The sequence below is a fragment of the Colletotrichum graminicola genome (genome assembly GCF_000149035.1).
Source record: "Colletotrichum graminicola M1.001 genomic scaffold supercont1.45, whole genome shotgun sequence".
Classification (NCBI taxonomy): Eukaryota; Fungi; Ascomycota; class Sordariomycetes; order Glomerellales; family Glomerellaceae; genus Colletotrichum; species Colletotrichum graminicola.
This window is the reverse complement of record NW_007361049.1, coordinates 364092-378994: the sequence shown is the minus strand read 5'-3', so window position 1 is coordinate 378994 and position 14903 is coordinate 364092. Positions and strand designations below refer to the sequence as shown.

Genomic DNA, 14903 nt, shown 5'->3' with positions numbered 1-14903 from the left:
CAGACCGCATACATATATCAGGGTCTCTTTGATTCTTTGGATGTATTCATAAATCTTCTTAGATCAACTTACCCTAACTCAGATACCTACAATTAGATGTTTATGTTGAAAGGACTCTAGATGGGTTGACGCAGCAAACAAACGGGCTGTAAAATGCACGAATCATCTAAGTCTAAGTTGGTCTGGCTGACTACAAAGTGACCAGTTATACAGACATCTGTAATTAGTGACTGACTCATGCTTACGAATGAGTCGGAATGCTGTTCCAATAGTTGATATAATTCAGCATTGGTAAGCTGTCTTTGAATTTCCTAACTTCTGAACGTGAATTGGTTTCCCCAGTCCCACTGTTGAAGACTAGATCGTGATGATAATGGAGCCGTATCTGGTTCTAGGGGCGTATGGGTGGATATCATACACCCTAGAATCTGCTGTCACACCATGGCTTGTTGTGTTGACACAGCCCTGCTCTCTGGGGTGACAGATGAAAGACTCTAATCCAACCAATTGTTCTTGTGTAAACTGCAGAGGTCAGAAATACCATGCATAACCGTGCAAGGGGATTTAGTAGCAAACACGCCCGCAGCTTCTATCGTAAAACAGAGCAGTCCATATTACTAAGCTAGCCTGTTCCTTATTTCCACTGTCTTGACTACTAGCTCCCCAGAAGCTATCGTGCCTCTGTGCATAACAACAAAATCATCATTTTTTGCCTGCCCTATGTATACGCTGCGACGTGTCACTGCCCCCTTGGTTGCATGCTATGTCTAACCGGAAATGCTGTTAGTGAAGTAGGTAGGGATAATGGTTGCTTACACCAGAACATCAAAAGCAACGAAGGCGTCGGGGGCTTGTATGAATCTTGATCCTCGTAATATCCGACTGAACTGGAAGCTTGACCATCCTTACTCGGCGTAATACGAAGTCCTGTACAGCGTTTAGGGGGGCTGATGGTGGTGGCGCCAGCGTACCCGTCTACTGAAACCCACCATCTCTTATTTTTCCATCATGATATTGCATAGCACTGGAATGTTTACCATCGGGCTTACTGAAGATCATATAACCCAACCAGATTATTCTGTTGTCTCTCTGTACTAGAATGCTACTTCTAATAATGCTAACTAAGAGGCTAAACCTAATATTGGGAGATGACATCCTTATCTGCATAACAACTGTGGCCATGAGACAGTTGCTGGGCTGAGGCCTGCTATAATGATATTTTGACTATTGATGCTTTTAAGACTGTAGGTGTTATGGTCTGTTCGAACTAGCAAGATGCATTAGAATCTACTCTGTTGTGTTAGAAGGGTTCTGATGCGCGTTCCAATTACACATTATGAATATCCTACAGATTGAGAAGGGATACAGAGACGCGGATGAACTATGATACGTCGAATGGGACATTTGAGATGGTAATGTGAAGATACTAGCGAGTTGAGGGCCTTTATCCAGAGTGTTGGGCTCTTGAGCAGCACGTCGCTGACGAAATATAGTGAGGACGGATATTGCCAATGCTCATGGATATCTCGGAGACCACCAGTTAGTAAACAACTTAATAGTCCAGGCTTTTCAACTTATCTCAATGATAAAGTGAAGATAATAGATCCGATTACACTCAGAAACTTGCCGCTGGTGAATGCTACTTGAAATAGTTGCATTAAGGGCTTCAATCACCGCGAAAGTAGGGCAAGTATGGCATCCGCTAGCAGTTCAGATCGAACGAAACAAGCAATACTCATGCATCAGATCTAGCCTAGACTCTCATGCAAATGAATAGACCTCCCAGACTCGGTACATATCTGTTGCATAGGCGCCCTAGAGTACCAAATGAAACAAGAACAATCTGAAGGGCTTAATTGTGATCAATGCTGTTAAATTTTCGGACAGTAGCGAAATGTAACGTTGCGCATGGGCAAGGCAAATACACCAATGGGAACCAAGGATCCTCAATACCGGTAAGTGGAAAGAAAGGGTTAATAAATACCGAGATCTGATGGCTTGACCCAGAGAGCTTACTCAGTTCGGGCGCGAAAGGCGTAGGAAAGGTGCATGTATGCGACCCCCATGGTCTTGGCACTCCGCAAAGATCCCCAGACGATTCAAAAGTTCCCGACAATTGTGTAGAAACGGGGCGGCGAGGGGTGACCACCATACCAAGTTGGACATAGCGTCGAAATGAAGCGAGGGATGCCGTTATGATTACGTGCCAATGTCCAGGCTGGAACATACAGACGTTTGCTGACCACTGTTCATTTTGGGTCAGACGGACGTCAGAACCCTAGACCTCGGAGGCCAATCCCATATGCAGAAATTCGTGCTCATGGTAAGCCGTGCGTGATAAAACTACTGGTAGGAGGGTGTTGCGATTCCTTTTATTTCCAAAGTCCCATGCTGGTCTGTGCAGCTTCTTGTTTAGCGATGAACTGAAAAACAGAAGTTCTCATAGCCACATTGCAGGTGTTTCCTGGGGTCGTGTCAAGGCCTCGCGTGCGGGCATAATGTTGTGGATCACCGGCATTGAAGTCTGGCCTCTAACAAAACCCGGGGTAAGGGAAAGCCAAGCTTTGTGACAGCTCTCGGCGCCTAGATACTGGATAGACTCCAATTACAATGCACTAGCTCGTGCTTGGTATCTCCAGCCGAAAGAGGCCCAAATAGTTTTCTTGGAGGCAAGGGACCAGCTGGACTGTCTGTCCAACCCTCCCTTGACGCCACAGGTACAGCATTGGTGGGCAGGGGAGAGCTGCGACCAACAAACACAAAAGTACCTGATCCCAGAACGATAATTAAGTGCCCCGGCTAGGTTGTTGGCCAGGCAAGTCTCATCCTGCGGTCCAACGCCTCGGAACCTTATGTGGCATGACATGCTCCTCCAACCAGAATTTTGGGAGTTATCATAGTTGTGCGTACTCATCAAACTCATTTGTAAAGCTCGAGGAGCTCGTAGGTTATCGAGCGTCATGTTATTCGCAGTTTATCGAAAGCCCAAGGCATCACTACTGGTTGATGTGCACCCAGTCTTACTGTCCACTGAAAAGGCTGTATCCATCCTGTGCCCAAATTATGGCATTCATTTCTTGAGACCAACTGCCGGAGCTTAGCTCTTGGAAATTTCTAGGAAGGCTGTGTGTCAAAGCTACCCGTTCATTGCCGTTGCCGAGACCAAGGCGCTGTCGGAACCAACCGACTTGGCAATCCTGACGACATTGTTCAAAATGCTTTTGAGCACTGCTGTCTTCCTAGGCCAACAACAGGGTGCTTCGCAGCTTGAAGATTCTTAGCTACGAGTGACCGTCCTAATGTGACATCGATGGACGGGTGACTCTTACATCAAAAGTTCCGTCAGGCTTCCGAAATAAGAGCTGCGAAAAAGGTAAAATGGATGCACAAGGTAGTCCGAGCCGCGAAGAAACACATAGACCCTGGTTCGCCATACTAAGCATGCATGTACATCCGGCTGATTTGGAGACAATTTGACGCTAGATGGCCTGGTCTCTGTCTCTTCACCGAACAAACGTCCCACCAAGGCCGGCCTACCCTCCACGCCCCTACGCAAATGGAGGGTCAGCTAGATCATGTCGTATCTTTTGGGAGCGGGGTTTGCTCGATGTTCTAGCCAGTATGGATTGCAGGACCATGGCATCCTTTACTCAAACCGGACAGTGGAACTGCGATAACAGGGACTCATCATCCTAGACAAAGGTCCAGGTCCATCAACTGTGATTATGGAATACATTATGGTGCATGTACGGTAGGTAGCCTAGCATTGATGATATATATCAGCTGTTTCCATTTCTCCCACCCTGCGTTTTATACCCCTCCTGCGCTCACGGTCTTGCGTTCCAAGCACACTCTCAACGTGGGACCTCGTTCTACCTTTACACAATCGAGCGACACCCCCAATATCAGAGCAGGTAGCAATAGCAGAAATCGCAATAGCCGAAGAGAAGGTCATACACGCGATCGTCGACAGCGGCGACGCGCGCCCGTCATACACTGGAAGCGCTCGCGTCCACCCCGATGAAAAAGGTGCCATGGGCGGCGAATGGAACGAACCCATAGTTGACACAAAGGTTCCGGAGACGGAAGAACACAAGGAAGAGGACCTCTACCGGCCTCTGTTGATGGAATCCAGCATCCCGCATGAAGAAAACATTCTCACTGTACGAGCGGTCGTTATCGGTTGCATTCTGGGATCACTTGTCAACGCATCTGACCTGTGTCTTGGGTTGAAAACGGGCTTCACGTTTATTGCTTCCATGTTCGGTGTAAGTATAAGGAGAAACATCGGATCGCGCTGTGGTGGATCTGTGCTAACAACTGTCAATATAGTCGATTTTCGGATACGGATTTTGAAGCTTCTCTCACAAACAAATCTCCCTATCATCGGAGGCACGTTCGGACCCCAAGAGAAGTAAGTTTAACTCCTTTTTTCTGACCCTATATTGACGCTGATCTTGGTGAAAAAGCTCAATCGTACAAGCGGCGGCCACTGGTGCCGGTGGCATCGCTGGTATCTTTGTCGCCGGTATCCCGCCATGTACCGACTTGGACTTATGGACAGCACACCTTCCGGCGATATCGGAAAGATATTTACCCTGACTATCTGCTGTTCTTTCTTCGGAATCTTCTTTGTCACACCGCTGCGGAAGTTCTTCATCATCCGGACTGCCCGGGAGCTGAAACTCATGTTTCCCACTCCAACCGCGGCTGCCTTGACGATCAGGTCCATGCATGCGGGCATAAAAGGAGCCCAGGAAGCTGCTAGCAAGCTAAAGGCACTTGGACTGGCCTTCTTCGCCTGCATTGGCCACCGCGTCGCATCATACTACGCCATTGGAATCCTCTACGACTGGCACGTTTTCACCTGGATCCATATCTGGAGCGGTCATACGTCTTGGGCGATGAACATCGAGAGCTGGGGATGGCATTTTGAATGGACGACGGCCTTTATTGGCTCGGGAATGTTGATCGGAATGAACTCTGCTTGTTCAATGATGGCAGGTAGTGTTTTGGCCTGGGGGCTTATCGGCCCCGTTCTCGTTCACTATGGCGAATGTATCGGGCTCGATGCTTCCGATGGAGACCCAAAGTGGAACGGTTACTACAGTTTCACGTCTCTGAAAAACGTTGGGAGCGGCCCTCCGTCTCCGCGATACTGGCTGTTGTGGCCCGGCGTCATGGTCATGGTGTGTTCATCAATGGCCGAGTTACTAGTCCATTGGAAGATCATCTACTACGGCTTCAAGGCTGGCTGGAAATCCATCTGCTTGTCGGTCCACCAGACTGCCATGAAACGGAACAAGCGGATCGAGTTCTTCGCCAAGTACGCCGAGGCAGAAGAGAAGATGGACGCAAACCATGTCGAGGATCCTGCCACGCCTGATCAACAAGTCAACACATGGATCTGGGTTACTGGTCTTTTTGCTTCTATCATTTTGGCCTGCATTGTTATGGGAGTTCAATGGCATGTCAACGTTGGCGTTACGATGCTGGCTCTGGTCCTCGCCTTTTTATTCTCTTTCCTGGCCATTCAGATTGGAGCTGTTACCGACCAGACACCGCTTACAGCTGCGGCAAAGGCTGCTCAGCTAGTTATTGGCGGTACCACAACCGGGGCAGGATACACGGTTCAATATGCTCAGCGCATTAACCTCATCTCTGCTGGCTTAGCGGCCGGCGCAGCCGACGTTGCTACAGCCCTTACCTCCGATTTCCGCACCGGCTTCCTTCTCGGTACGCCACCCAAGAAACAGTTCATTGCTCAAGCTATAGGCACTTTTGTGTCGGTTTGGCTCGCACCCGGATTGTTTGTCTTGTTCACCTCGGGCTACCCCTGTATTACGAATGCCGACCTGGATCACTGTCCTTTCCTGGTTCCGTCTGTTAGTGCGTGAGCTGCAGTTGCCGAAGTCGTTACCAGCCCCGATGTCCCCATTCCGCTCTCCTCTGGCATCTTTTCTATCATTCTCAGTGTCTTTTCTATCCTGCAGGTTATCTTCCGCTACTATTATCTCACCGGTTCCCGCGAGAAGTACCAACAATGGCTTCCCAACTGGGGTGCCATTGCCCTGTCATTCGTCATTCCAGGTCAATGAGAAGCATTCAGCGTCATAATGGTAACAATTGAAAGGCTACAAATCATGCAGCGATGAGCGCAGCTGCAGTCTACTTTACTGAAGCCTTGCAATGCGCCTATATGTCTTTTTTGTCTATCACTGAGGTATTACCCTGGATTACTGCTTCAAGAGACGACAATATAACTACTGTAGATTCGGCTGACGCCATGTTGTCGGAAAATAGAAAATGCAGTCATATGCTCAAGAGATCTTGGTCGTTGTGGCCTCGAGACAATTCGCCATAAATTTGGTGACGCTAGGGGAAAGCAAGCATAATCATTTTGACAAATGTTCGCGTCTTTGTCAAGATTGCCACCATTGGATACATCTTGTAGACGCTTTCAAGCGCCTAGGCTTGCCTTGGGGCTCATAGTTCTGTTGATAAAACTTGACAACCCATGCATTATCATCTCAACCACTTGAGAGTTTGATTTAGTGATGTAATTTAAAGATAACTACATGGCGTACCATCCAGGTCCCTCCCACGCCACACTTGAGTTATACAGCTAGTCTTCTGAATAGTAAGACTTTTCTTATGGCATCACTCTGACAATACATAACCGGCAGTGCCTTCATTGCTCCATTTGATATTGATTCTGTCCCATTCAACGCCGTCGAGCACGCGGATGTTGAGTGGCTGGATTTCAAGCTGCCTGCGCACAAATTCTTGCTTTGTTTCGGGTAATCTGTTAATAACCTCTTTAGGCGGTCCGTATAGGTTTCCAAAGCAGTGAACGCCACATATGCGACAAAATGGCGACCCGCCGAACCGACGGCCGAATTTGTAGTCCTGAGTCTGGTCTTTGCCAGCCAGTCTGACTTCCGACTGGTGGGGGTAAACACCTATGTAGCCGTTCTAGGGAAGGAGAGTCAGTTGAAGTATGAATTGAACATTAGAAGACTCGGGCTTACTCGAATGCATATGCTGCAGTTATCTTCCTTGATTTCGACATCAAAAAGTGGTTTGGTTGTGACGGCAATCTGCACGGCACCGCATTCGCAACTTCCCTCATAACACTTGAGATTGTCTCCAGGTACACTGTACAAGAGTTCGCGTAGCTCAGAAGCCTGGGTTGAAGATGCGTTCTCGACGAAACTGAGGCGATATTTAATTAGATCAACTGACAGGGTTTGCATGATCGGCAACATACCTTAAAGCCCCTGGGTAAGGCTTCTTGCCGCCCGAAGAATCCAAAGTAATCACCTCCCGTCCAACGATGAATATTCCTTTCACATCAGACACAAGAACACGAAAGTTGATGCCTCTTTTTCCTGCCTGTGACCCCAATGTATGCCTTCCAAACAGTCCTGTCCCACAAGTCGAGCAAAACTGGAAATTCATGTTTGTTACCACCTAGGGCGTTAGAAAGATAGTGTGATCGACGTACCTCGTGCTCCAGTCCTTCTGCGCAAGAGGACTTATAAGTTGTCAAAGTGTCGGCATTGCACCCTCTCGTCGTTTTCAGACTGATGTCGGCGTCGTAGATCCATATATAGCCCTTCTTCGCGCAGAGTGTGCAATTGCAGATCACCAGTGAAGGCAGTTGGGGCAACTGGACCTCGTAGCGGTTGATGCCACAGTGGCAGTTGCCTTTGTATGTGAGAAAAGACTCTGACATTGCGCTGCGCCTATGCCGTTGAACGCGGGGGTTCTCTAGAAGCAACCAAGGCCAGGCTACAATCGCAGGGTAATATAGTACACCCCGAACGGACTTCGGCACCAGTGCCAAAGTAGGCGCTGGCTTTCATTGGTCAAAGAGACGCATGTGGTATGCGTGAGAATGTGGGTAAGTAAGCGCTTGCGAACAGCATGTCACCCAGAAAATGTCATCTTCTCGTATTGAACTGTCCGATCGAGAATGGCTTTATTCAATTGGTCACAGAGCTCGCAACTCGAGGTTAAAGGGATTCCCCGTGCCTGGATCAAATGGAGATAAGAGCACCTACTAATCCACTTACACTAACACCAATGACTCGTGAGTCCACACTAAGCCCTGCAATATGAATATCTCCTTTCTATTCCTATCACGTAATCCAGATTGCAAACAACTTAACTCAATGTGGAAATGCAAAATCGAATATTGTTTCATTCCGTAGGTCAATACACGGGCCAACATTCAAAATTCGCCGCTACCTTTCCGAGATCACTCCGTCTCAAATCTGACCATTTCTGAAATGATAATTGATAGGCTAAGCGAGCGTATACTTTGGCCACCTTCCTGGAGGACCTTGTTCAAAGGCTCAGGTTTCTATTCCATCAAAACATGGCAGACCATCGGACTACACCGCCAGCCCCTGGACTGCTCTCTGAGGTATCGTTATAAGCAGTTGCTCCAAATCCCACAACTGCAGCAATGTCAGCTATCGCGCCCCTCGAGGCTGACGATACGGAAGACACCAACTCTTTACTGAATGGTTATCTTAGCGACATAGAACACACTTCCAATGCCTCCACGTCCCTCGCCTCAAGCTTCCAAGACTATAACTGGGAGGACCGGCGTCGCTATCACAAGTACCGAGGAGGTCGCTATACGGCTCCCAAAGACAAGCTCGAGCAGAACCGTGAGGACATGAAGCATGCATTGGTCGTTAACATTTGCGGGGATGCTTTGCACAGCGTGCCGTTGGAGCATCCGCAGAATATTATCGAAATAAGTGTTTTGGCTGTAAAGAGCGAGTATTACCTGATAGTCTATCACTGAGGGTATCTTTGAATGCTGACTGTCGCAGTGAGCGATTTCTGTCCTGAAGCCGACATCACTGGCATTGATCTAATAAGTTCTTACTCGTCGATTACATTCATATGCGACACATGTCGGCTTTCTTCAGAGACTGGCCAAAGGTGCTTTCACAGGCGTACAACTAACTTCCAAGTCCCGCCTTTGTAATCAAAGTTGCAGGACAGCGCCTAAATGCTGTAGGGCTCTGAAGCCAGGTGGTTGGATTGCGTTTCAAGACCTATGCTGGAGAATGGCTTCGATGGCACCATGGCCCCTGACTACTCTCCTGCAAGATGATCAGCTTCATCGAGGAAGGCATGGAAACGTGAGGTTTTGAGCTACTTTCGGCAGAGAGATTCCCCGAGAGACTCAAAGCAACAGGCTTTGTGAAACCAAGTCCACAAGGCCAAAAATCCTTCTTGGCGCATGACCCGAGGATGAGGAGCTCAAGACTACGGAAGCTACACCCGGGCGGTACTTGACAGCGGCTTACAAGGGATTACAATGCATCCTCTGACAAAAGGATTGGGCCGGACGCCGTCTGAAGTAGACATTTTTCTGGTTGAGGTACGCAAGGACATGTTGAAGACTTTATCTCATGTTTGCACGTGCTATTACACCGCCCTGGACCAGAAGCTGCTGTAGTAATTAAGGTACGGAAACAAGCATCTTGATGGCCTGAAAGAGGGGATTATGTCCACATTCATTCTAAAGAGTAAATAATTTCCCTCGCTCTACATTACTTTTGGGAACCTACTTCCAGTTGAGTTCAGTCACTTGCTTTTCTGTTTTGATTATAGCTGACGAGAGGTCGTATTCTTCGACGAAGCTGACTGATAGTACGCTTCTTTTGGGGGTTTCACATCTATATGGAAAAGACTCAAAAGTATTGATGTACCAGGAAGTTCCATTAAAAGCATGGGGTTATGTCTCTTGTTATCCAGCTCAAGCTCAGATCTCACATCACCTAGCGAGCAATAATCCATGTTTCTTTGAAATTTAGCACTCCCCACCAACAGCTCAAATCATGTTGCATTGCCTGCTGCCCCAAGTTGGAGCACTTTCCAGCATTGGTCATTTTTTTCGTATTCAATGTTGATGAATAACCGGCAGTTCTCGAAAAATATTAATTGATAATCATGATATGTACGTCTCTGAGGGTCCAATGGGCAAACTAGTTTGAAAAGCGACATGGCCTGATTGGTCGATGACGTATTCATTATCAACATGTCATGACATCGTCGCTAAACCGTCACGTCACACCAAAGCCAGCATGTTTATATACAGCGGATTATACCCTTGGAACGGTAGTTCTATTGGGTATCATCCAAACCAGCACAACAGAATCCATGTTCACCCAGAAGACCTTTCGCACAATCAGCAACGTCTGCAGGACTTCGCTAGGCCGTTCTATCACCTCAGGTCCCGTACAAACCAGGAGCTTGTTTGCGACCGCCACAATGTGCAAATTTCCTATTCCCTCTAGCGATCCTCCCAAAAAGGAGATGCAGTACTTTCCTGATATGACCACAGCCCTGCCGTCCGAGTCTGGGGAGTTCCGTCGGGTCCTTTGGACCGGTCTATATTCTCAACTGGTTCTTATGACCGTCCCAGTTGGTGGAGATATTGGCGAGGAGGTGGGTATGCTGTGGTCTGCGTAGGTAGAATCCGAATGCTAACAAGACACTAGGTCCATACTGTTGACCAAATCCTAACGTTCACCTCTGGCAAAGGTCTGGCGCAAGTCGGCGGCAAGGAGCAGGAGGTGAAGGCTGGTGATATGGTTATTGTTCCTGCCGGAACCAAGCATCAGTTCTTGAACAAAGGCCCGACTCCATTGATTCTATATACGGTGTATTCGCCGGCCGAGCACAAGCCCACTACGGTCCATAAAACCAAAGAACAAGGTGACAAGGAAGAGGAAGAGGGTATTGACGAGCCACCTGAATGGAGCCAGAGGAGCAAAGAGCAGAATGGGAAGGAAGGTTGGGTGAAAGGCGAATGATTGTACCACTAGTTGTAGCTTGTTGGTATCGAATGCTTCAAACTCGGTGCATATACTGATGTCAAGATATGGTTCAACCTTGGAAGGATTTCACACCTTCCTTCTACGTGGCTGCGGATGTTTCATGATATCTACCTATCATCAGTTCAATCCACCAGCACAGTACCGCAGTAACAGATCGGTCATCCATGTCGAGATGAGCAGTAGCAATGGAGACTACTAAGCACCGAGAGCACAACATAGGACGATAACTAGCGCACCCAGTCGCTCCTCACAATGTCTTTGATGAACCAATTCATCAACAGGTTTGTTTCAATGAATATTACATACTATACGCAGCTGATTGCTCCCTAAACGATACGATGTCAAACCTTTCCTGCCAGATAATCGGCATAAAGATCCGGCAAGAAGGAAGCCAAGTTGGTAAACTCGGTCTGGTCGTGTATGAAGTGTTCGTAGGCAACCTTTTCCCCTACCATGCGATGTTTGATTCCTAGCGCTCCTGCAAGGTAGTCAATCCCAACTTTCATGCCGAACAGTTTGTAATGGACGCCCGCACCAAGCCAATACCGACTTCGTAATTCAAGACCGTCCTCGGTCTTCCGCCAAAGATGCAAAAAGTCACCAATTTTCAGATTGGTCACCAACCCGTCCCAAAGCTCCGCACAAACCGCCGCTTCATAGCCAGCATCCTTGAGATCGGCCCACGGCAAGCCGTAGTGAGCAGGGTCGACGAAATGGATTCTGACGGTCAACTTGGTCGCGCCGATGAACTCCGTCACACGATGCGTGGAGCCCAGCCACTTTTGCGTGTGAGACAGATCGTCGCGGTGCAAGCGGTGTGCGTAATTCGAGTGGACGCTCAAATGGTCGTATGGAAACCACAGGGCGTAGCGCTCCGGTTCGACGCTGTGCCACCAAAACCACCAGCGGATCATGTCTCCTGTCGAACCTGGGAAGCGCGTTCGCGACGTGACGTACGCAGTCCCGTCCGGGAGGGCACGCCAGCCATTCTCGTGTCGGTGATAGCCAGGTTCGAGTAAGCGACGGCAGTCTTTAATTGGCAACACACCATCCGGCGGCATCGGCTCCCGCATGTACTGCGGGATGTCGGCATAGATGTACAGGTCTTGATGGAAATACTTGGCGTATTTCTTGTGCTTTATGCGTCTTCTGTTGTGATGAAATGCTTTCTGCGTCTCGAGTGGATAATATATGATAGGAACTTTGGCAGGATAGCCATCTTGGTCCGGGTTTTGGAGCCGTTTTAGTGCTATCGTTGTGCTCGTTAACGTTGGTGATGCTATCTGGCTTCGCAGCGCTAAAAGCCGCAACGCAGACCTTTGGCGTAGCGATTCGGGGTCCATATTGCTTCCTTCTTGTCACCACCTTTGGTTCATTCTATGGTGGCCTGATTAAAGTAAGTAAGAGGAGTAGATAGGCATTTATACTTTGTTGGAGAGTACGGTCGGAGGGGGGGGGCCAGTGCGCAATTTGACTTTGTGTTGACCTCGGCATATTAACCTCAGCTTTTTAGACTCAGCGGCACGCGTACTCATTAAACCTAATTACGGCCGACCGCCTATTAATATCTATCCTTCAATGGCGCGCAATCACGGAATCCAGCATGGCCTATCGATCCGGCGTTTGCAAACCGCGTGTTGAGAGGGTGCTAGTGTTCGAGTAAGAAAATCGCCGCCATGAGATGGAATAAGCAGCCGGGTTCCAGACGTACAAGCTTGATGGGCAGCTTGATGCCATCGGTTTGGAGACACGACTTCTTGATAGTGTTGTCCGTGGGGAACGCAAGCCGAAATCCGTCATTCGCGTCCCCAAACCTTAGAAAACATACTGCCTGGCTCAGATAACTCTAAACATGTTCGACTTCACCCCTCTTTTCAGTCCTTCGGCCCTCCCATTCTCGTACTCGACACCTGCTGCTCCACCCTCTCCTGACATACCCTCCAGCTTCAATCGCAATTCCTCGTCCAGCTCCGCCATTGTCTTCTTCTCCTTCCTCTCCTTCTGTACGGTTGCAGCGCTGTCTTCGGCCGATGTGGCTTGCGTCTGATCGCGTGTGGGGTTTTGTGTGTTTCCGGTCATTGATGGCGATGACTGGGTGGTCAGATGTGCTGCCACCGCGGATGCCTTGGCAACTGGAGCGGGGAACTTGGTCGCAAGACGCAGTTGGTTGGCCGATCGTAGCATGTCGTGGCAAGGTTCTCCGAACAATGATATTCTTTTGGGTTATGTGAAGCTGAAGTCCAAGATAATTCAAAAGGAAAGTTTAGAGCAGTGCGTTATAGGTTATTGGATTTACAGTAGATTGTGTGCTGCTGCCTGCGTCATCGTTCGTCATGAACTACACGTGGCCCCTGCTTTTGCGGGTGAGCAAGGGATGCCGGGATAGATCGTGTCAGAATCAAATCCGATTCAACATAGAGATTATACCCATTTTGCTTCTGTTCTCTCCATTCGCTTCCCCTTATTCCTTTGTTTTCTTACCCCAAATGGGAGGTTACTGATATCGGTTCGCGTCGTAGTGTGTTACTAATGAGACCACGTGAGGATGAGATTGTATGGAAGAGACCCTGGCTATTTGATATCTGAGGGCATTGCGGATCTGCCCCAGCATGCCAAACTACACTACTTGCGCCTTGTCCGCAGAGATGCTCCCATGTGGACCGAAGCCCACCTTGTTGTACATAGTATTCAAATCAGATTATGTGACTGCAGTTAGCCTAGCCCGAACACAGATTAACCCCGGCCGTCGATTGAGACCTGACACTGCTGTGCCCGGTGGCTGTGCAATGGTGTCTTTGCTCAGTCACAAAAATCCTCCGATGGCGAAAGCAGACGACAGGCATGCCGATCCTTCGCAGCAATAGACCAATAGACTGCAATACTCAAAAATGACAACCAGTGTCGTTGGGTGGAAATGTGTATGCCTAGCAAGCTATGCCGACAAAACAGCCTGATCGGGCGAAGAATTCACCACTGCTGCGGACGACAATGATGCAAGTGCTTCGAAGGGTATTTCTAGGCTTCTTGACCAAGTCGCTTGACAATATATCATTGACAGCCCATCACATTTGTAGTTATTAATACCATTTCGTCGCATCATCGACTTCACGCATCGGATCTTATTACTGTCTACTGACCCGCAACAATATTGGACAACTCGAGGAATCACATCATCGGTAAAAAAACCTACCGTGTCAATCATGGCACCCAATTCGTCAATGATCGACGTCCAAGACGTAAAACCCCCAACATACAACGATACCCTTACAGAGGCAAGAGGACAACTCAATTGCGGGGAGACGCCGAAATTATTTCTGGACAAGACAACAATTTTCGCCAACACATCCCCGCCTCGCGCACTCTACGAGCTGAGCAACATCGTCACAGATGCAAGGTCACTTACCTACGGGGTTCAGAAAGTTGTCTATAGAGTCAGCCCAGCGCTCGGCAGCGACAAGATCAGGACGAGACTAGACCACATCTATGACTTCAAACAAGATCCTTTAAGATCACTCGAAAGCTACAAAATGCAGCTGTACGACGTGGTTGTCATAGAAGGCCAGATGAATGCGAAAAGAACATACAAGGAAGTGCACTTGATGCCCAGCGTGGCCGGGTGGAAGGTCAAAGATCACTTCAAGGTCGGCAATAGCGTGGCGCATCAGCTGAAGCACGAGAACGAGATACACTGGAAGAGCATGGAGGGTGAGATCATTGCAATCGAGACGCTGCCCAAGAGGGACAAGGAAAAGAAGTTGCTCAACATGCCTCAGCTGGAAATCAAGACCGCGATGGAAGACAAAGAATTGGACCTCCTGGTGACCAGTTGGATGGCTAGACTCTGGCGGCAATCCGCTGGCGAAACCAAAGAGCCGATGACGTGGAAAGAATGTAGGTCTCCGGCCATGACCCTGATAACACAAAAACGGTGAACGTTCGTGCTGACTTTTCCTAGTTAAAGAGATTTCAAAGATTGCGCTCTGTCAGACTAGGCCAGGTGTCTGGAATTTGGCCTGATAGTTCCGCGATAGAAGA

General features: G+C 48.6%; 7 protein-coding genes across 7 annotated transcripts; 4 read left to right on the top strand and 3 right to left on the bottom strand.

The window, feature by feature from the left end:
* Nucleotides 1–4538: 4538 nt before the first annotated feature.
* On the top strand, nt 4539–6098 carry GLRG_09173 (oligopeptide transporter; the record flags this gene model as incomplete). Its single annotated transcript, XM_008099858.1, has 2 exons — nt 4539–5838; nt 5905–6098. The coding sequence occupies 2 exons, from the start codon at nt 4539–4541 to the stop codon at nt 6096–6098; spliced, it is 1494 nt and encodes a 497-aa protein (XP_008098049.1).
* A 562-nt stretch (nt 6099–6660) lies between these two features.
* On the bottom strand, nt 6661–7738 carry GLRG_09172 (glutathione-dependent formaldehyde-activating enzyme; the record flags this gene model as incomplete). The annotated part of the gene is made up of 4 exons (XM_008099857.1): nt 6661–6975; nt 7032–7158; nt 7271–7449; nt 7508–7738. 4 exons carry the CDS (start codon nt 7736–7738, stop codon nt 6661–6663), a joined length of 852 nt encoding a protein of 283 aa, XP_008098048.1.
* A 735-nt stretch (nt 7739–8473) lies between these two features.
* On the top strand, nt 8474–8821 carry GLRG_09171 (methyltransferase; the record flags this gene model as incomplete). Its single annotated transcript, XM_008099856.1, has 1 exon — nt 8474–8821. One exon carries the CDS (start codon nt 8474–8476, stop codon nt 8819–8821), a length of 348 nt encoding a protein of 115 aa, XP_008098047.1.
* A 1478-nt stretch (nt 8822–10299) lies between these two features.
* On the top strand, nt 10300–10844 carry GLRG_09170 (cupin domain-containing protein; the record flags this gene model as incomplete). Its single annotated transcript, XM_008099855.1, has 2 exons — nt 10300–10476; nt 10530–10844. 2 exons carry the CDS (start codon nt 10300–10302, stop codon nt 10842–10844), a joined length of 492 nt encoding a protein of 163 aa, XP_008098046.1.
* Nucleotides 10845–11209: 365 nt separating this feature from the next.
* On the bottom strand, nt 11210–12211 carry GLRG_09169 (PhlG protein; the record flags this gene model as incomplete). Its single annotated transcript, XM_008099854.1, has 1 exon — nt 11210–12211. The coding sequence occupies one exon, from the start codon at nt 12209–12211 to the stop codon at nt 11210–11212; it is 1002 nt and encodes a 333-aa protein (XP_008098045.1).
* A 493-nt stretch (nt 12212–12704) lies between these two features.
* On the bottom strand, nt 12705–13052 carry GLRG_09168 (uncharacterized protein; the record flags this gene model as incomplete). The annotated part of the gene is made up of 1 exon (XM_008099853.1): nt 12705–13052. One exon carries the CDS (start codon nt 13050–13052, stop codon nt 12705–12707), a length of 348 nt encoding a protein of 115 aa, XP_008098044.1.
* A 1016-nt stretch (nt 13053–14068) lies between these two features.
* Nucleotides 14069–14800, top strand: GLRG_09167 (uncharacterized protein; the record flags this gene model as incomplete). The annotated part of the gene is made up of 1 exon (XM_008099852.1): nt 14069–14800. One exon carries the CDS (start codon nt 14069–14071, stop codon nt 14798–14800), a length of 732 nt encoding a protein of 243 aa, XP_008098043.1.
* Nucleotides 14801–14903: the final 103 nt, after the last annotated feature.